Source organism: Somniosus microcephalus, chromosome 22 (assembly GCF_052327205.1).
Source record: "Somniosus microcephalus isolate GS21.2 chromosome 22, FLI_Smic_1.0, whole genome shotgun sequence".
Lineage (NCBI taxonomy): Eukaryota > Metazoa > Chordata > Chondrichthyes > Squaliformes > Somniosidae > Somniosus > Somniosus microcephalus.
In genome coordinates this window covers 32823730-32845583 of record NC_141008.1, presented here as the reverse complement: position 1 = coordinate 32845583, position 21854 = coordinate 32823730, and the positions used below count along the sequence as shown (strand labels likewise).

General features: G+C 43.3%; 1 protein-coding gene across 1 annotated transcript; it reads right to left on the bottom strand.

The window, feature by feature from the left end:
- Positions 1-2067: 2067 nt before the first annotated feature.
- On the bottom strand, positions 2068-20788 carry supt4h1 (SPT4 homolog, DSIF elongation factor subunit). The gene is made up of 5 exons (XM_085964428.1): positions 20604-20788; positions 18012-18118; positions 11323-11378; positions 8017-8070; positions 2068-3155 (listed from the first exon to the last, which is right to left on the bottom strand). Exons 1-5 carry the CDS (start codon positions 20673-20675, stop codon positions 3088-3090), a joined length of 357 nt encoding a protein of 118 aa, XP_085820554.1. The 5' UTR covers positions 20676-20788; the 3' UTR covers positions 2068-3087.
- Positions 20789-21854: the final 1066 nt, after the last annotated feature.

Below are 21854 nucleotides of genomic sequence, written 5' to 3'. Positions count from 1 at the left end.
ATAGCTTCGGGGTACGGAAGAGATATGATGGAAATTATATGGCTTTTAAGAGGATAAGACAGCATAATAAATCTCTTTAGTTGATGTTGCAAAATAAACATATGAAGCACGCTAAATGTTGCAATGAGTAGCAAATTATAGAGGAAAGTAGAAAATCAAGGGGCAAAAGGGAGGAACTTAAAACAATCACTATCACTAGAGAAAAAGTGCTAGGCAAGCCTATGGGTCTAAAAGCTGACAAGTCCCCAGGACCTAATGGCCTGCATCCTAGGGTCTTAAAAGAAGTGGCTGCAGAGATAGTGGCTGCATTGGTTATAATCTTCCAAAATTCCCTTGACTCTGGAAAAGTCCCAGCGGATTAGAAAACCGTAAATGTAACATCCTTATTCAAAAAAGGAGACAGAAAACAGGAAACTATAGGCCAGTTAGCCTAACATCTATCATTGGCAAAATGCTCAAATCCATTAAGGACGTAGTAGCAGGGCATTTAGAAACTCATCATAAAACCATGTTGACTCTACTTGATTGTATGAAAGGGAAATTGTATCTATATTAATGACTTGGATGAAGGGACCGAGTGTATTGTAGCCAAATTTGCGGACGATAACAAAGATAGGTGGGAAAGCAAGTTGTGAGGAGAACATAGAGTCTGCAAAGGGATATAGATAGGTTAAGTGAGTGGGCAAGAATTTGGCAGATGGAGTATAATGTGGGAAAATATGAGGTTATCCACTTTAGTAAGAAGAATAGAAAATAAAAATATTTAAATGGACTACAGAATGCCACGGTACAGAGGGATTTGGGTGTCCTTGTACATGAAACACAAGAAGTTAACATGCAGGTGCAGCAAGTAATTAGGAAGGTAAATGAAATGTTGGCCTTTATTTCAAGGGGGATAGAGTATAAAAGTAGGGAAGTCTTACTACAACTGTATAGGGCACTGGTGAGGTCACACCTGGAGTACTGCGTACAGTTTTGGTCCCCTTATTTAAGGAGGGATATACTTGCATTGGAGGCAGTTCAGAGAAAGCTCACTAGGTTAATTCCTGGGATGGGTTGCCTTATGAGGAAAAGTTGAGCAGTTTGGTCCTATACTCATTGGAGTTTAGAAGAATAAGAGGTGATCTTATTGAAACATAAAAGATTCCGAGGGGTTTGGACAGGGTAGATGCCGACAGGATGTTTCCCCTTGTGAGGGAATCTAGAACAAGGGAGCATAATCTCAGAATAAGGGGTCACCCATTTAAGACGGAGCTGAGGAGGAATTTCTTCTCGGAGGGTCGTGAATCTTTGGAATTCTTTACCCCAGAGAGCTGTGGAAGCTGAGTCATTGAATATATTCAAGGCTGAGATAGACCGATTTTTGAACGGGGGGTCAAGGGTTATGGGGAGGAGGCAGGAAAGTGGATTTGAGGCCAAAATCGGATCAGCCATGATCTTCTTGAATGGCGGAGCAGGCTCGAGGGGCCAAATGGCCTACTCCTGCTCCTATTTCTTATGTTCTTATGATAAGGGCTTGAATGGAAGCCAGTTGGTGGCATGGCAGCAGTCTTCCCAGTAGGTAGACGAGAAAAAGAGCCAGGGTTATTGTTGCCCTCCAGGATTCTCCTAATTTGGTGGGTGATTTTGGCAGAGGAGAGTGTGAGGTCTGACAGAGTTTGGTTGAGTCAGAACTTGCAATGGATGATTAATTCAGTTGTGGGCCAGGTATGCTCAGGATTGCACCCCTTGGACTTGGAATGAAGATAGGGATTGCAGCGTTGGGATTACCGGGATGGGAGATGAAAGGTTTGCCAAGGACAAGGAGAGGGACAGTGGTGAAGGGAGGACTCTTTTAAAGGGAGGGCCAAAGGTTAATGCAGGTGTAAGCAACTCACCAGAAACTAGAGAATCAAAGGGAAAGAAATCAGATGAAATGGGGTAAAAACTCCCAAAAAAGGCAAATAAAAAGGAAAATAATAAAAATAAAATTTGTAAAATTCAGATTGGGTATTTTAGCCCAGTTTTTGTTTCCCCCAGCAGTAGGGAGAAATAAATTTTCTGTTCAAAATGAAGATCAACATTAGATAGTGGAAATGTTTTTATATTTTTTTTTACACCCATTGTCAGCACAAAACACTTTGATGCAAAGTAAAGTTCCATTCAGCTGTATTAACTTTTTAATGAAGAGCAGATTGCAGTGTTGCCACAGGGTTAGTTACCAGAGAACTGCAACTCACGCATCTCTAGGTAGTTCTTCATTCCTCTCGCGACTATTCTTCCTCTGTCCATCTCTGGGATTAATGTTATTGTACAGACGTCCACATGTAATCCTAATTGAACTTTACAACAGTCCAAGCATTGCAAACCAATTGTCCAAAAGAATGGCTCTTAACATCCTCACAGTAAGAAATTGTGTTTCACCAAGTTTAATCACTAACCAGTACTGAAATATTAAGGAAAGTCATATATTTTCATATTTCCACCATAAAACAGGGTGTAGAATGTGTATTATTCCATTTTCCTCCTTATTGTAAAGCTCGCCAAGATGTATTCTTGAACAAGGAGCACCAAATGAAGTTAAGAATGAGCCTTTGAAATTTGCACAGCAGCTTGCCAGTTCTATCACTTCTCAATACTACAACACATACTGTAATGTCTATGCTTCAAATTCTTTTTCTCCTCCCCCCACCCCTCAAAAAAATATTTTAGATATCCAAATACTGCACTGATACTTGGTTTGTATACAACAGTACTTTATTGCAATCTGTACTGAACAGTCACATTAGACTCTTCCTGGTTTATAAAATAGCAATTTATTCTACTACAGTATCTGGTAGACAAACTTTTCTTTCTGACTAAGGGGAAAAATAAGTTTGCAGAATCCAGTATCAGGTACTGAACTCTCCAATTATTGTTCTGAAAGTATGCACAAACACTTCACTGACACTCCTAAGTGTAGCACTTGAATTGCTACATTACACATATACATCACAATATATCTGTAGTGAGAACATTACAGAAGCTGCTAGTTACAAATGGAAAAAGGTGAATCCTAGTTGGAGAGGATCATTAGCAATCATTTTGGAGGCAAGCAAGATGGAGCCATTAAGATTTGATAGCAGTGTCTCTTGATTTGTAGATCACACCTCGACTCTTCAGTTCCCTCACAATACCTGGATAATAAACAGATCATGAGACCAAACGGTGAACAGAATGCACCAAACAATATGTATGCATTCACAAGTCAGCCACCAGAGAACAAGGAGACAAGTTTCGTCCAGGAAATATTGCACCAACCTATGGTGCCTTTAAGCAGATTCAGATATACTCCCAAAGCCAGGTAGAGTTTATGGAAGTATAGCACCAACCTATGGTACCTTTCAGTAGACTCAAACACCCGGTAGGTTTTCTCTCTCAAGGACACCACACAGACTGATTGAATGGAGGATTCAGACTATGCTGCGTTGATTTTTTTTAAAATATCAAAAGGTCGGACAGGAAACAATAGCTGCTTTGGAGAAAAAAACCGGAAACTTGAGGATCAACAAAGTGTAAAAAAGGGCATTGAATAAAAATCATCAACAAATAAAACAATTTTGAATGTGGAGTATGAATATTGGGACTGACGCTGGATATTAGAAAGCACAAAAGGTGCAGCTTGGCTCAGGTGATGCACTCCTAACCTCAGACAGAAGGTTGCAAGTTCAAGTCCCACTCCAAGACTTAAGCTCACGGTGAGCACAGGGCAAAATTCAGATTTTATTACAAAACTGTTACAACCTGTAGAGGTACTGGCAGAGACAGAGAATAAATTGTTACAAATTTAAGTCTACCTTCGATAGTGCTGGGTTCAGTAGCACTGGTTACTACCAGAAGCAGACCCCACATTCCTTACGTTCAAGAGTTTGCCCTTACTACCCAAAATCTAGTAATATGATAGCATAACCCAGAAAAGGAGGGGGGGGGGGGGGGGGGGGAAAGAGATGTAATCAGACTCGTTCCTACACGAACTGGACATCAATCCTCATACAAATGCTTCTCCAATCTTCCGAAGGTAGAACTGGTGAACATTGGTGTGACGAAAAGCTAGTTTATTTCACAGATTACACATGACTAAACAGAGTAGCAATTTTAGATCTTTTTAAACTTATTCTATAATGCTTCTTGTAACATACAACACAAAATATTTTACACTATTCCAGTTGGCAGATTTAATACTCACATTTCTCCTTTCTGGTCAGCCGGAGCTAAAATCTGACTGGCTCTATCTTAATTCCCAGCCTAGACCTAGACACAGACTTCCAAACGGACTTGGAACACGTGGTTCTTCATTCTTTTGTGGCCTTTCTAGTCAGCAAATTGGTGGTTTGACCTCTGACTCTCTTCCTATCTGTCCCAGATTGTTATGGATAACCATTTCAAAGGTGATTTAGATTTTCATATTCACATTTAGTTATGCAAATGGTATATTGTAGTTATAGGCTGTAAATCATAGAAAGTTACAGCACGGAAGGAGGCCATTTCGGCCCATCATGTCCGCGCCGGCCAACAAAGCTATCCAGCCTAATCCCACTTCCCAGCTCTTGGCCCGTAGCCCTGCAGGTTAAAGCATCCCAAGTGCACATCCAAGTACTTTTTAAATGTGGTTTGGGTTCCTGCCTCTACCACCCTTTCAGGCAGTGAGTTCCAGGCCCCCACAAACCTCTGGGTGAAGAGATTTCCCCTCAAATCCCCTCTAAATCTTCCCCCAATTACTTTAAATCTGTGCCCCCTGTTTTTGACCCCTCTGCCAAGGGAAATAGGTTCTTTCTATCCACGTTATCTATGCCCCGTAATTTTATACACCTCAATAAGGTCTCCCCTCAGCCTCCTCTGTTCCAAGGAAAACAGACCCAGCCTATCCAGTCTTTCCTCATAGCTAAGATTCTCTACTCCCGGCAACATCCTTGTAAATCTCCTCTGTACCCTCTCTAGTGCAATCACATCTTTCCTGTAATGTGGTGACCAGAACTGCACGCAGTACTCTAGCTGAGGCCTAACTAGTATTTTATACAGTTGAAGCATAACCCCCCTGCTCTTGTATTCTATGCCACGGCTAATAAAGGCACGCATTCCGTATGCCTTCTTAACCACCTTATCTACCTGGCCTACTACCTTCAGGGATCTGTGGACATGCACTCCAAGGTCTCTTTGTTCCTCTACACTACTCAGTGTCCTACCATTTAATGTGTATTCCCTTTCCTGGTTAGCCCTCCCCAAATGCATTACCTCACACTTCTCCAGATTGAATTCCATTTGCCACTGTTCTGCCCACCTGACCAATTTATTGATATCTTCTTGCAGTCTACAGCTTCCTTCTTCAGTATCAACCACACAGCCGATTTTAGTATCATCTGCAAACTTCTTAATTATACCCCCTATATTCAAGTCTAGATCATTGATATATACCACAAAAAGCAAGGGACCTAGTACTGAGCCCTGCGGAACCCCACTGGAAACAGCCTTCCAGTCACAAAAATACCCATCAACCATTACCCTCTGCTTCCTGTCTCCGAGCCAGTTTTGAATCCAACTTGACACTTTACCCTGGATCCCATAGGCTTTTAACTTCGTGACCAGTCTGTCATGACTGGGATGGCAGGAATGACATATGAGGAGAGATTGGGTCGATTGGGCTTGTACTCGCTGGAGTTTAGAAGAATGAGAGGGGATCTCATCGAAACTTATAAAATTCTAACAGGACTAGAGAGACTCGATGCTGGAAGGATGTTCCCGATGGTCGGGGAGTCCAGAACCAGGGGTCACAGTCTAAGGATAAGGGGTAAGCCATTTAGGACAGAGATGAGGAGGAATTTCTTTGCCCAGAGAGTGGTGAACTTGTGGAATTCTCTACCAAAGAAGGCAGTGGAGGCCAATTCATTAAATATAGTCAAGAAGGAGTTGGATATATTTCTTAAGGCTAAAGGGATCAAGGGATATGGAGAGAAGGCAGGAACAGGGTACTGAATTTGGATGATTAGCCATGATCTAATTGAATGGTGGAGCAGGCTCGAGGGGCCGAATGGCCTACTCCTGCTCCTATCTTCTATGTTTCTATGTAGAATCTTATCAAAAGCCTTGCTAAAGTCCATATACACTACGTCAAACGCACTACCCTCATCTACCCTGCTTGTTACCTCCTCAAAAAATTCTATCAAGTTTGTCAGACATGACCTTCCCTTAACAAATCTGTGCTGACTATCCTTGATTAATCTGTGTCTTTCTAAACGAAGATTTATCCTGTCCTTCTGAATTCTTTCCAATAACTTTTCCACCACCGAGGTTAGGCTGGCTGGCCTGTAATTACTCGGTCTATCCTTTTCTCCCTTTTTAAACAAGGGTACCACATTAGCAGTCCTCCAGCACCACACCTGAAGCCAGAGAGGATTGAAAAATGACGGTCAGGGCCTCTGCTATTTCCTCTTTTGCTTCGCTTAACAGTCTGGGATACATTTCATCTGGGCCTGGGGATTTATCCACTTTTAAAGCTGCCAAACCCCTTAATACTTCCTCTCTTACTATATTTATTTCATTTAATATTTCACACTCTCCCTCCCCCCCCCCCAATAGCAATGTCTGCTTCGCCCCTCTCCTTTGTGAAAACAGACGCAAAGTATTCATTAAGAACCCTACCGACGTATCCCGCCTCCACACACAGATCACCCTCATGATCTCTAATAGGCCCTACCCTTTCTTTAGTTATCCTCTTACTCTTAATATATTTATAAAACATCTTTGGGTTTTCCTTGATTTTACTTGCCAAGAATTTTTCATGCTCTCTCTTTGCTTTTCTAATACAGGAAACTCTTTCGTATCCGGCACCGACGGGACCGGGATGGTGCCGGTTGATTAAACATTTTGGATAACGGAGAGGTATATCTACTGAGGCTATTTTTAACAAACAAAAATTAAAAAATCAAGAAATGTGCAGCATAATTGGGTACTCACCTACAGAATGTTGTGTTAAATGGACTCGGACACATTTCCGGTTATTGAGGTGTTCGGATCAGAAGAGACTTCCGACAGCGCCAAGCAGCCGGGTAGCGGCAGTTTGGAGAACTACCCCCACTGACTAACTCGGCCACCGCAGGAGACTCGGACTCGGCAATATTGCCAGTTATTGAGGTGTTATTTTCGGAGTATGAATTTTGCCGGTTATTAGAGAATTCCGGATATTTAGGTGCCGTTTAAACGAGAGGTTCCTGTATCCTTTTTAATTGCACCCCTGCACTTTCTGTACTCCTCTAAAGATTCTGGAGTATTTAGCCCTCAGTATCTGTCATAAGCCTCCCTTTTATTCTTTATCCTAGACATCCAGGGGGCTCTAGATTTGTTAGTCCCACCTTTTTTCTTTAAGAGCACATATTTGGTCTGAACCCTCCGGATCTCCTCCTTGAATGCTTCCCACTGCTCTGACACTGATTTACCTTCAAGTAGCTGTTTCCAGTGCACTATGGCTAAATCCCCTTTGAGCTTAGCAAAATTTGCTTTTTCCCCCCCCAATTTAGAATTTTTATTCCTGGTCTATCCTTGTCCATAACTACCTTAAATCTAACAGAATTATGATCACTAGCACCAAAATACTCCCCCACTGATACGCCTTCTACCTGCCCAGCTTCATTCCCTAAACTAAGTCCAGAACCGCCCCCTCCCTTGTTGGGCTTGCTACATACTGGCTAAAAAAGTTCTCCTGGATGCATTTTAGGAATTCCGCACCCTCTATACCTTTCACTCTAATTTTATCCCATGATTGTTGATTGCAAAGAAGAGCCTACTTAAAATAATTGGGAGGAAGAAAACTGCATATACTGCTGATCTTAATGTTTGGCCCTCACAACTCAGGATACAATCAAACCCATTAAATTATCACGTGGTTTTTAAAAAAAAGGGCTGTATCCACCATCTATTTTCCAGCTTGCATTTTGTAGATTTGATATTATCATTTCTGTGACTGTCCCAATATGGGAGCTAGTTAACAGCTGTATAATATCTTACCCTGGGGTAACCGCCCTGTCACTGATACTGCATATATGCCTGGCTTGAAGTTACCTGAGAAAGCAGGAAACAAATAGCAGTAAATAACAGATTCAGGTCATCATACACCAATTCAGGCAAACATAGGGCATTGAAGAGCTTTCTTCATTTCTCCAGGGAGATAGAACAGGTGAACATAACATTGGATCATGAGGTTAGTAATGAAATAAACGCATTTAAAATAAAAATAAGGAGATATATTAAATAAACCAATCAAACTCAGATAAAACCCCTGGTCCGGACGGATTACAGAGGCAGCAGAGGCATTACTACACATAATTAATAATTCGTTAAAAAAAGGTGTAGTGCCAAAGGACTGGCGGATAGCTAACATAATACCTATATGTAAGAAGGGAGATAGGACATGTGCAGGGAACTATAGACCAATCAGCTTAACATCAGTGGTAGGAAAAATAATGGAATCCCTACTAAAGGAGAAAACAGAAGAACATCTAGAAGCCAAAAATATAATAAGAAATAGTTAACATGGATTTCAAAAGGGAAAGTCTTGCTTCACCAACCTCATTGAATTTTTTGAAGAGGTAATAGAGAGTAGACAAGGGTAATGCAGCAGATGTAATTTATCTAGACTTTCAAAAGGCTTTCGATAAGGTACCACATAATAGACTAATAAGGCCATGAATGTGGAGTCAGGGGACAAGTAGCAGAATGGATAGCTAGCTGGCTTCAAGACAGAAATCAGAGAGTAGGAGTAAAGCGTAGCTATTCAGAGTGGCAGGTGGGTAGTGGTGTTCCACAAGGATCAGTGCTGGGACCACTGCTGTTCACAATTTATAGTAACGATTTAGACTTTGGAATCAGAAACACAATTTCTAAATTTGCAAATGACACCAAATTGGAGGAGGGGGTGTGGGGAAAGTCAATGCTGAAGAGGACTGCAACAAATTACAGGAAGACATTAATAAACTTGTAGAATGGGCATATAATTGGCAAATTAATTTCAACACAGTTAAATGAGAGGTATTACATTTTGGTAGGAAGAAATAGGGAGGTCACTTATTACTTAGAGGGTGCGAGTCTGGGTGGGGTAGAGGAACAAAGGGATCTCGGAGTACAAATACACAAATCACTAAAAGTAGCGACACAGGTTAACAAGGCCATAAAAAAAAGGCAAACTAAGCACTAGGGTTTACTTCTAGAGGGATAGAATTGAAAAGTAGTGAAGTTATGCTAAACCTGTATCGAACTTTGGTTGGACCACACTTGGAGTACTGCGTATAATTCTGGTCGCCATAAAAAGGATATAGAGGCACTGGAGAGAGTGCAGAGAAGATTTACAAGAATGATACCAGAAATGCGAAGGTATACCTATCAGGAAAGGATGAATAGGCTGGGTCTCTTTCTCTTGAAAAGAGAAGGCGGAGGGGTGACCAAATAGAGGTCTTTAAAATTATGAAAGGTTTTGATAGAGTGGATAGAGAGAGTGTTTCCACTTGTGGGGAAGAGCATAACTAGAGGCCATCAATAGAAGATAGTCACCAAGAAATCCAATAGGGAATTCAGAAGAAACTTCTATACCCAGAGAGTGGTGAGAATGTGGAACTCACTGCCACAGGGAGTAGTTGAGGCCAATAGTATAGATGCATTTAAGGGGAGGCTAGGCAAACATATGAGGGAGAAGGGAATAGAGGGTGAAGGGAATAGAGGGTTATGCTGATAGTTAGATGAAGACAGGAGGAGGCTCAAGTAGAGCATTAACGCCAACCTGGACTGGTTGGGCCGAATGGCCTTTTTCTGTGCCGTATAACCTATTTAATGCGTGAAATAGTTATCAGATTTCTTGAACATGGATCGTTATTATTTTATCATTGTCATTCATTTAAATTCACTTTATAATCACTAATCTCACTGCTAGTATTTTAGCCTGAGCTTGTGATCATTACAATTTAAAAATCAATGAATTTATACTACTGCTGGCCCTAGTACAAACCAACTTACATATCAAACAGACAGAACTTTTAGAGACGTATGTTATGGCTTGTGCTCAGATTCTTAGAATGGGGTTCAGATCTAAGCAAGGCTGTCCAGTATGTGTGTTGAACAGAGGCATGGTACTTCCTACAGAGAGGGAAATCTGAAGTCAGTAGCTCCTATTATGATAAACCCTTATTTCCCAGTTCTTCTATGCAATTTAGTCGTCTAGGAGGAACTCCTCGGTCTGCACCAATGCATCATGTGCCAATACATAAATGGTCAACTGTGAAAGTTAAGGAAAGGCAACCCAATAGTCTCCAAATATGATCAGAATATTGCCACCATCCACCAGAGGAAATTAGTCTGAGCACAGCTTCAAAAACAGCCTCTTCAGGACCCCCATCGCTCATGATAGCGCAGTGAGTTTACCTAGTGGTAGCGGAGCCAAACAGACCAGGGCGATCTCAGGTCTCTGCTGATCTCAAATGGACAGTAGGGCCTCAGATCCTCTTGACTAGAGAGAGAGAGGAAAATCTGCCAGGGTTCTGGTTTCTGATTGCTGAGCAGTGACCCTGGTTGGTTATTGCACTGATGCGCCACCACCACCACCCCCCCACAAACACACAGCTGAAAACTTTGCTGACACTCACTGCCAAAGTACACATATGAGCAATGGTTACTTCAGCAAAGTACTATGCGCCAGTAAGAAGTCAGTGCTTTAAACAGTGAGGAGAGGATGGGAAAGAATTAGTGAGAAAGGGGAAAAAAATCTCCCCTTTTGAGGTCCGGTGCTGTTCTCCTTCCTCACAATAATTGTAGCCAATCTCAGAGAATCACCATCTATAGCATGAAACAGTCAGATATTTCTCAGTATGGGGACAGAAACCGAGAAGAAGTCTAAAAGAAGCTCAAACTCCCACCAGTTCTATATGTGGAGTTTGAACTTTAATCAAGAATTATGGAACACAAACCAAAAGCAGGTGATCATTTATTGAACTGCCACATACAGTATTGCAGAATTCTGGTGGTAAATTTCGTAGGGCCTTTATTTTTAGAACGGCATGGGTTGACTGCGTCAAAGCACTCGCCATGCTGGATTGACAAGTCAAGACTATGCTGTTTTATAAAAAGCATCTTTACAGTTACCTAGGTAGAATCATGCATTATTTATACACCTTCAGTGTTTATACAGCACAAGATGATTAGTGCACAATGCCCAACATGTACCAACCTGCTGCACAGAAAATTCTCCTCCCCCTCCCCCAAAATAATCCCCAAATATAAACTGAATACAGGAATATTGCAACATGCACCAAGTCACGCTAAACTTACTGATCCGCTGCCACTTGGAGACCCAGCTGTCTTCGGGACTCATCATTGCAATGATCCTGAAAAAAACACACGCATTAACCGCTTGAACAGCTGCATCCTGCACCAGATCTACAGGAAACTCTCTTTTATCCGGCACGGACGGGACCGACGTGGTGCCGGTTCATCAAAAATCCCGGATAACCGAACGCTATAGTAAAAGATACGGAGCAGAGAGCTCCGTATAAAGCAACAAACCCTGTTGCTTAGGTTCAGAACAATGGCCACAAGTTGCAAGCGTCTCTGTAGCTTAGCAACAGCTGCAGCCACACCCTTGCACAGCAACACATGGAGCAAGGCAAGTAATAAAAGTTACCTGAACCTACTCCTGAATTTTGCCAGTTAACCGACATTTCTGGTTATTTAGGGGCCGGTTAATCGAAAGTTTCCTGTATAAACAACATTATCCACTACATCGGAGTCAAACAACAATTTAAAAAACAAGGTGTGCTTTAGATCCACATCATGAGCAAACAGCCAAGATCCGAAAAACGAGGAACACTCCACTAGATAATTAGCACCTTTCAAGCTAACTTTTCTGGTCCACTTTGTGGGAATAGGTAGGATTTTGCAAGTACCACATGACCCAAAGTGATATTTTTTTTTTTTTTTTTTTTTTAATTGGGTGGGGGGGGGGGGGGGGGAAAGAAAGAGAGAAAGGGAAATGCAATGCTATTTATGCAAAGAAAATCCTTACACAACCCTGTTTGGTACAGCGTTACGTTATAGAGACCAAAAGGCAGCAAACTAATGCCCAGTCTACACTTAGTTAGCTGATCTCAACGAGGGACAGTATTTAGGGCACTGTCCCATACCTACCTCAAGCATCCTGGTCTAGGGAGCCAAGATTACGACTTTTGATTACTACCCAGTGACTCCTGCTGCAAAGTGTAATATGCCTATATAAATCATAGCTGCAGTTCCATGCAATTATTTTTGAGAAAAATGCTTCATTCCAATACAGCTGGGCCAGATCCCTTATCAACTCATTTAAAAGTAGCCTCCCTCCAGTGAGTATTTTTACACTTGATTGTTCCTTGTCCTTTTCTAAAACTAGTCTAAACCTAATGATATTGTGATCACTAGTTCCCCAAATGCTTCCCCCTCCTTTTTTCCTTCCCTGTCTTTCCTGGATACATTGTAGCCAGGAATATTAAGTTTCCAATCGCTCCTTCTTTGAGCTAGGTCTCTGTTATTGCCACTATATCATAGTCCCATGTGGCGACTTGTACCTGCAGCTCACCAACATTATTTACCACGCTACTTGCATTTGCACACATGCACTCCAAACCCATCTTGGATTGCCTCGCATTTGGCCCCCGTCTGATCCTTCTTATTTCTGAACTATTCTGTACTCTAGTGCTATTGTCTCTCCCAGTCCTCTGTGTATAGTGTATGTACCTTTAAGGGGAGAACTACTTTTTACAGCTCCTGTATACTGTAGTACCGGCAGTGACCACACTTGTATATAACCCTGAGTAGGGATCTGTACAGTTAGTTTTAGAGTAACCCTCATCCAGTAAACACCTGTTGATTGTTCTCTGCAGTCTCTTGTCTAGTTATTGAAGGACTCTGCAGTCTCTTGTCTAGTTATTGAAGGACACACAACATCAAGATACACGGATTTAACATTGGCGACGAGCAGATTCGAACCTACCTGCAACTCTGCAGAAGGAGGCCGATTCCAGAAGCACGGGCGTCGACCATCCAACGGAGACTCCAGCGAAACGGGCTGGCAACAGGTACGGCGCAGACCCTTCCCGCACAGCGGCGGCTAGAGCTGACCGACGGCACAGGAAAAGGCTGAGCAGCGTCGACGGAAGAGAGAGGGTAGAGCGCACAGGGCGCAGCCGCAGTTCAGGACCGAGCGACGTCAACGAGAGAGGCGGTGTTCAGGGGGCGAGCAGCATCAGCGGGTAAGAAAGGAAAGCGCGGGAGACGCCATTTTGAGCCAGTCTAACCACACCCAGGGATGCCGAAGAGTGGCAGTGTCACAGCGTTCGACAATGAAGTCGAAGATTGGACGACCTATGTCGAACGCATAGAAGTGTACTGCAAGGCGAATGAAGTGCCAGATGACAGGAAAGCGCTGGTACTGTTGAATTCAATGGGTGCAAAAACGTATGGCTTACTGCGAAACCTAGTAACCCCAGAGAAGCCAGCGGAAAAGGATTTTGAAAACATAGTGTCAATACTACAGGACCACTTAGACCCCACACCGCTGCTGATAGAGGAAAGATTTAAGTTTCACAAAAGGAACCAGCATAAAGATGAAAGTAATGCTGAGTTTTTAATGGAACTGCGCAAGCTATCGAAACACTGCCAGTTTGGAACGGGACTAGCAGATACTTTAAGGGACAAGTTTGTGTGTGGGCTTCAAAGTGAAGGAACCCAGAAACGGCTTCTCAGAAAAGGATCTTACGCTGGACAAGGCTTTCAGCATGGCAGTATCACATGAAGCAGCAGCACGGGGCGTGGCAGAGATACAACGGAGACCGCAAGAATATGGCACAAATGAAATGTCATACGGAACAGTGAAGTGCTATCGCTGCGGCAGAACAACACACGACCATAAGGATTGCTGGTTCAAGGACCAAGTGTGCAGACAGTGTGGAAAAGTAGGACACATAGCAAGAGTCTGCAGGTCGGAAAAGAAAACCAGCAGCAAGAATTCCCCACAGGAGAAGTACAAGAAGGTACATAAGGTGACGGAGAGTAGTTCAGACGAACAGAAGAGTGATACAGACTCCGGAAGCAAGGAGCTGGGTTGTCTGAAACTACATAATGTGATCAAAACGGAGGATCACCAAACTACCTGGGTCACGCTCAAGATAGCCGGAGTCCAAATGAAAATGGAATTGGACACAGGATCAGCCCTAACAGTCATAAACCGAAGGGACTACAAGCGGCTATTCTCACATATACCCTTGAGAGATACGGAGATTGTCTTGAAGACGTACACGGGGCAAAAAGTCTACCCCAAAGAAAAACAAGGGTGAACGTTATATATAACGGCAAGGAAACACCAAAAATGGACCTATATGTATTGCCAGATGGAGGACCACCACTACTAGGACGTGAATGGATCCAGAAGATACAGCTAGATTGGCATTCCATACAAGCACTGACTGTAGATGCCAAAAAGGATGACGACGTTACACCTGGACGACAGTCAAAAATGCTAACTGACACACAAGAAGTGTTCCAGGAGGGACTTGGAACACTAAAAGGCATAACAGCGACAATCAAAATAGAGGAAAATGCAAGCCCAAAGTTTTTTAAGGCCAGACCGGTACCTTATGCGATCCGCCCAGCCATCGAAGCAGAGCTGGAAGGTTTGGAACGTTCAGGAGTACTGTCCAAAGTGGACTGGAGCGAGTGGGCTACACCCATCGTTCCTGTAATGAAGAGGTCGTTGAGTAATACGCCTGGGGAACCAAAGAAGGTTCGCACGTGTGGGGCCTTTAAGGTGACAGTGAACCCAGTCCTTCACACTGTACAATATCCGCTTCCGCAGATTGAAGATATTTTCGCCTCGCTATCTGGAGGGAAACGCTTCACTAAGATTGATCTGGCCCAGGCGTACCTGCAAATGGAGGTAGAAGAAGCCTCGAAACAATACCTCACAATCAACACTCATAAAGGTCTCTACCAATACAACCGGCTGGTGTTCGGGGTAGCATCAGCTCCGGCTATTTGGCAAAGGGCAATGGATCAAGTCCTGCAAGGGATTCCAGGGACCCAGTGTTATTTGGACGACATCCTGGTCACGGGCGAAAATGACAGTGATCACCTCGCCAACCTGGAGCAGGTGCTCATTAGATTGAAGGAATATGGGCTCCGAGCTAATCGCCACAAATGCGAGTTTTTCCAGAAGTAGATCTCGTATTGTGGCCACGTTATTGATGAAGAGGGGTTACATAAGTCCCCTGAAAAGATTGAGGCAGTAGTCAAGGCTCCAGCACTGGAAAATGTGTCACAACTGAGGTCGTTCCTCAGGCTGGTGTACTACTACCATAAGTTCTTGCCGAATTTGTCTACAGTACTACACCCACTGAACACCCTACTGCAAACAGGGGTACCATGGAAGTGGAATGACGAATGTAAACGAGCTTTCCAGAAGTGCAAAGAATTGATCACATCAAAAGAGGTGTTGGCTCATTTCAACCCAGCACTACCAATTCGGTTGGCGTGTGATGCATCACCCTATGGCATTGGAGCGGCGCTGTCGCACAAATTCCCGGACGGCTCGGAGAGGCCAGTAGCCTTTGCGTCTCGGTCACTAACTTCAGCCGAGAGTAACTAACGCTGGTATAGAGAAGGAGACCCAAAATGACCCGACACTGTCTCGAGTATATGACTTGACGGTGAACGGATGGCCAACACATGGCGACTCACTGTTGCCAGCATTCTCATCCAGAAGAGAACAGCTGTCAGTATGCCAGTGGACCTTGATGTGTGGATCCCGAGTGGTAATTCCACCCAAGTTAAGGGAGAGACTGCTCAATGAGCTTCACGAAGGCCATCTGGGAGGGGTGAAAATGAAAAGCCTTGCTAGGGCTTATGTGTGGTGGCCGGGGATCGATCAGCAAATCGAGGACCTGACAAAGAGCTGCTCAGGGTGCCAGAAGGTCCAAAATGCACCACCACATGCCCCTCTACACCCATGGGAGTGGCCCTCATCTCCATGGCAACGGGTGCATATTGATTTTGCTGGTCCATTCATGGACTCAATGTTTTTAATAGCCGTGGATGCGCACTCGAAATGGCCCGAGGTGATCAAAATGTGCTCCACCACCACGGAGAAAACTATTGCAGTCCTACGGACCATATTTGCCAGGAACGGCTTGCCAGAGCAGATTTGCTCTGATAACGGACCACAGTTTGTGTCCGAAGAGTTTTGAAGATTTATGAAAAGGAATGGGGTAAGACATTACACATCCGCCCCGTATCATCCAGCCACAAATGGATTGGCTGAGAGGTTCGTACAAACCTTTAAAAAAGCAGTAAGGGCCATGTGCAATGACGACATTCCACTGCAGCATAAGGTGGGCAATTTCCTGTTAGCCTACAGAAATGCAACACATGCAGTCACCAACCAGACCCCGGCCATGATGTTCTTTAACCGAAGGTTGAGATCTCGTCTGGATTTGCTCAGACCAAAATGTACGAAGAGATGTTGAGAATAAGCAATTCCAGTACATCAATGAGAAGCCGACAAGGAGCTTCAATGTAGGGCAACCAGTCTTGGCCGAGACTACCGAACAGAGAAATGGCAACCAGGAACGATATGCACACGGCAGGGGCCACTAATGTACACAGTGGATGTTGGGGAGAACATTGTGAGACGCCATGTTGACCAGATCCTAGAGTCACAGGAACGAGTCAACCCCATGTCTCGCGTACCTGGTGATGAACCCGACATACAGGTAGCATCTACCCCAGAAACAGTAGCATCGGAAGCTGATGAACCAACCGACGACAGGGGGCCAGAATCGCCTCCGCACCAAGAGCAAGTCATTCAGGAAAGGCGCTATCCAGAAAGGATCAGGAAGCCTCCCCAAAGACTGAATTCATAAATAGACTATTTTCAGTTATTGTTGCATGTTAAAAGTGTTAATTGTAATTAGTTGATATTTAATTGTTAAATGATTGTTATGGTACTGTTAATCTAAAAGGGGAGGAATTGTAGTGTATGTACCTTTAAGGGGAGAACTACTTTTTACAGCTCCTGTATACTGTAGTACCGGCAGTGACCACACCTGTATATAACCGAGTAGGGATCTGTATAGTTAGTTTTAGAGTAACCCTCATCCAGTAAACACCTGTTGATTGTTCTCTGCAGTCTCTTGTCTAGTTATTGAAGGACACACAACATCAAGATACACGTATTTAACACTGTGCACCTTGTTTCTCCTCTCTAATGTTTCATCCTGGTGCATGTCCCCCTGCCAAGTTAGTTTAAACCCTTCCTCACAGCACTAGTTAAACGCCCCACGAGGTCATTGGTCTCAGCTCTGTTACGGAGCAATCCATCCACCTTGAACAGGTCCCTCCTGCCCCAGGGATCTGAAGCTCTCCCTCCTGCACTATTTATCAGGCTGCACGTTAACCCATCTTATCATACTATTTCTATAGGCATGCAGTTTACTAAAGAGAGGAAACAGGCATGCTGATTTATAATGAAATATCAATCAGAAGTCCAATGCACTTTTACGTTAAAAAAAAACCTCCTTATTATAGAAGGAATTTATTTTCAGTTACCAGCATCGGGAAGGGTTAAGTAGGGTATCCATACCACTCCAGTGATGCCAATTGCAGAGATCATCCTGTAGTAACGCTATTAAATACAGCTGAGGAGTGACTTCAAATCTCAGTTCCCAGTCTGATGGTTTATTTTTTTACAGTTCAGTGGCTCAAGCAGGATGGGGGTCACATCCCTGCTGTTTGCAAAGGGACCATTCACCCCATCCCAACTACCCAACCCCAGAAGCCAAGTGGACACTCCATTAATTGATGCAATCAGAGCAGCTGATTAGAAAGAGTGCCTCCATTTTTAAAAATTACCAACCAAAAAAAATTTAAATAGAAGAAACTGACAGCACTTTGAACCGAAGAGTTTTGTTGTGAGGTATAATTGTAAATTAACTCACCCATCAAAAGAGGAGCTGGTGCAGTCATACACCATCTCTCGATTCCCCTTCATTTGTAGATAGGAATCACAGTTATCACAACCATCATACTCAAACTGATCTATAGTCTACAAGGGGGGTAAAAAGACAAACAGGTATCTCTGTCAGGCTTTGAAATTAAAAGTTGTCTCTGACTGTAGTTAAAGACATGCAACTTATTTTAAAATGCAATTTAAATGGCATTTAAAGCGGTCAGAACTTCAGGTGCTTATGCGTCTCCTATATACACATCCCAAGTCGTGACAAGCTCATATCCACGGCACTTCCATTGCAAGTACTTTTCATATGTTGTATGTGAGGCCAATGGGTTTCAGTTTTCACAGAGTAACAAGCTGAACTGCAGAATGTGATCCCAACATCTAGTGAAAGAAGGAATTTAACTTATTAAATTACCCTGAAGCAGTAGAACACAAGAACGTAAGAAATAGGAGTAGGCCGTATGGCCTATCAAGCCTGCTCCACCATTCAATAAGATCGTGGCTCAAATTCTACATCAACTCCACTTTCCCACTCTATCCCCATATCCCATTATTCCCAAAAATCTATCGATCTCAGTCTTGAATATTCTCATCGACTGAGCATCCACAGCCCTCTGGGGTAGAGACTTCCAAAGATTCACAACCATCTGAGTAAAGGCATTTTTCCTCATCTCAGTCCTAAATGATCCCTTGATCCTGAGACTATGACTGCTAGTCTAGACTCTCCAGCCAGGGGAAACAGCCTCTCAGTATCTACTCTGTCAAGCCCTCTAAGTTTTTTTATATGTTTCAATGAGATCACCTCTCATTCTTCTAAACTCCAGAGAATATAGGCCCATTCTACACAATCTCTCCTCATAGGATAGTCCTCTCATTCCAGGAATCAATCTGGTGAACCTTTGTTGCACCCCCTCTAAAGGGAAGTATATCCTTCCTTAGGTAAGTAGACCAAAACTGTATACAGTACTACTGGTGTGGTCTCACCAAAGCCCTATATAATTACAGCAAGACTTGTTTATTCTTTTACTCCAACCACTTGGTGACAAGCCTTTATTCAAGGCTATTCTTCATTTGTACATTGTTACTGGAGCTGAGCTTTTGGGTGGTTGTGTCAATCATTCAGAATTCTGTAGATTGGCATGTATGCTGCACATCTAACCTACAGGATGTCTCAGAACACATTACATTGTAGAGGAAATAAGTAAACATATAGCAGAATGAAAGAGTAAAAAGTCAGGAAGGGAAGAAGCAAAGGCTAAGGAGTTTTAGAAGGCTTTAGAAACCAGAAGTTAGTTGGGGAGAAGAACAGTTGTAAGGCAGAGGCCTTTAGGAAAGGAGTTCTTGAGGTTACGGTCAAAGTGGCTGAAAGAGGACCAGACAATGGTGGAGCAGAGGAAGTGGATAACAAAGAGTAAACTAGTGATGGAGGAGCACATAGTCTGGGGAAGGGTCTGAGCAAATATATATATATATAATAAAGTTAGCATGCAGGTACAGCAAGTAATCAGGAAGGCAAATGGAATGTTGGCCTTTATTGAAAGGGGGCTGGAGTATAAAAGCAGGGAAGTCCTGCTACAACTGTACAGGGTATTGGTGAGACCACACCTGGAGTACTGCATACAGTTTTGGTCTCCTTATTAAAGGAGGGATATACTTGCATTGGAGGCAGTTCAGAGAAGGTTCACGAGGTTGATTCCTAAGATGAAGGGGTTGACTTATGAAGAAAGGTTGAGTCTATACTCATTGGAGTTTAGAAGAATGAGAGATGATCTTATTGAAACATAAAAGATACTGAGGGGGCTCGACAAGGTAGATGCATAGAAGATGTCTCCCCTCATGGGGGAATCTAGAACTAGGGGTCATAGTTTCAGAATAAGGGGTCGCCCATTTAAAACTAAGATGAGGAGGAATTTCTTCTCTCATAGGGTCGTAAATCTGTGGAATTCTCTGCCCCAGAGAATTGTGGAGGCTGGGTCACTGAATATATTTAAGGTGGAGATAGACAGATTTTTGAACAATAAGTGATCGATTATGGGGAGCGGGCAGGAAAATGGAGCCGAGCCCAAGATCCTGATCAGCCATGATCTTATTGAATGGCAGAACAGGCTCGTATGTTCTTATTATGGTCACCAAGATGCTGCCAGAGCTGCTCCGGTTTTCATCACAATACAAGTATGTTTCAGCAAGATTCAAATTAATTCAGTGATTACTATTAAAATGTTTGCCAACAGTTTTATTTTCCCATAGAGATGCTGCCCTTTTATACACACACACACATACATACGTACTGGTGGATAGGATGAGTTGGACCCCTTGCACTAACATTTCCATAATGAAAACTGAAAGGATACGACTTCAGAGTCAGGGAAAGGTAACTGTTCATAATCTGTTACAACTACTGTATCCTGGTCCCATGCAGCTTGCGATCGAACCTCGCAATAGCTGAAACGAGCAGCTCCGGCCTTCGGCCCCGGCCCCCGCCGAACAGCACGAAATCAGACCCCACTCCCTCAGAATATCACCAAGCACAACCTGGGTGCGGCACTGCCCGAAGACGTCCTCCACCCAGACATACCTTGACCAACGAGCAAAGCAGACAGGCTCGCAAATGCCGGAGATCCTTCGGCACCGTCTCCAGCGCTGCCATCACTGATGTGAAAATTCCGTGTGTCCCTTCCAGAAACAAAACTTCCGCCCCACGTAGAAATAACGTGTCACTTCCGTAGAGTTGGTGTGCGGTCCAATGAAAGACCGGACAGCAGCGTGACCGCCATCTTTGTAAAGGAATGGCGCTGCAGACTGCTATCACGCTAGTACTGTCAACACGGACAATGTTAGGAGTAGCACTTCTGATTATAAAGAGCGATACATATTACAACCATTTAAATTTAGGGAGTTTGTTTCTTTAGACACTTTTAAACCAATATTTATCCCTCAATCAACATCACTAAAACAGATTATCTGGTCATTATCACATTGCTGTTTGTGGGACCTTGCTGTGCTGGCTGCTGCGTTTCCCACAATTTAACAGTGACTACACTTCAAAAAAGTACTTCATTGGCTGTAAAGCATTTTGTGACATTCCGAGGACGTAACAGCGCTATATAAATAAGTATTTCAAAATGAATGATTTTCTCTCCTAATGAATGGCATTTAGGGAACAATATCATCGCAGGTGCTCTCACCTGAGAATCAAGCAATCCATTTTTTTTTAGTGGGCTATGTGAATATTAAACCGGACAGCAAACATTCACTAGCTTTAAATACAATTCAGTTTTTATTCCAGGGACATCTGCATCTTATGGCATAGAAGCCTTAGTTATTAAGGTCTTAATTAAATTTTCATTATCAACAAAAAAAAGTCTCAACCTACCTCATTCCTCCTGCTCTATTATCAACGATATAGGTAAAAAACGGGATGAGGTCCTAATTGCTGAATACAGGGAGTTAGGTGGTAAATTAAAAAATAGGACCTCAAAGGTAGTAATCTCAGGATTGCTACCAGTGCCACTTGCTAGTCAGAGTAGAAATAGAGGGATATTTCAGCTGAATAGTGGCTAGAGGAATGGTGCAAGGGGGATGGATTCAAATTCCTGGTGGGACCAGTACAAACTGGACGGTTTGCACTTGGGCAGGACCGGGACTGATGTCCTAGTGGGAGTGTTTGCTGGTGCTGTTGGGGAGGGTTTAAACTAAAATGGCAGGGGGTTGGGAACCTGTGCAGGGAGACAGAGGAAAGGGAAGCAAAGATAGAAGCAAAAGACAGGAAGGAGAAAAGCAAAAGTGGAAGGCAGAGAAATCAAGTGTGTAAATCAAACAGGGCCAC

Bases quoted from the DNA above. Each gene is read 5' to 3' on its own strand.
- supt4h1 (XM_085964428.1), bottom strand. From the start codon at position 20,675: ATGGCAGCGCTGGAGACGGTGCCGAAGGATCTCCGGCATTTGCGAGCC. The intron at 18,119-20,603 runs GTATGTCTGGGT...CCCCCCTTGTAG, and splicing joins TGCTTTGCTCGTTGGTCAAG to ACTATAGATCAGTTTGAGTA. The intron at 11,379-18,011 runs GTGAGTTAATTT...TGTTTTTTTCAG, and splicing joins ACCAGCTCCTCTTTTGATGG to GATCATTGCAATGATGAGTC.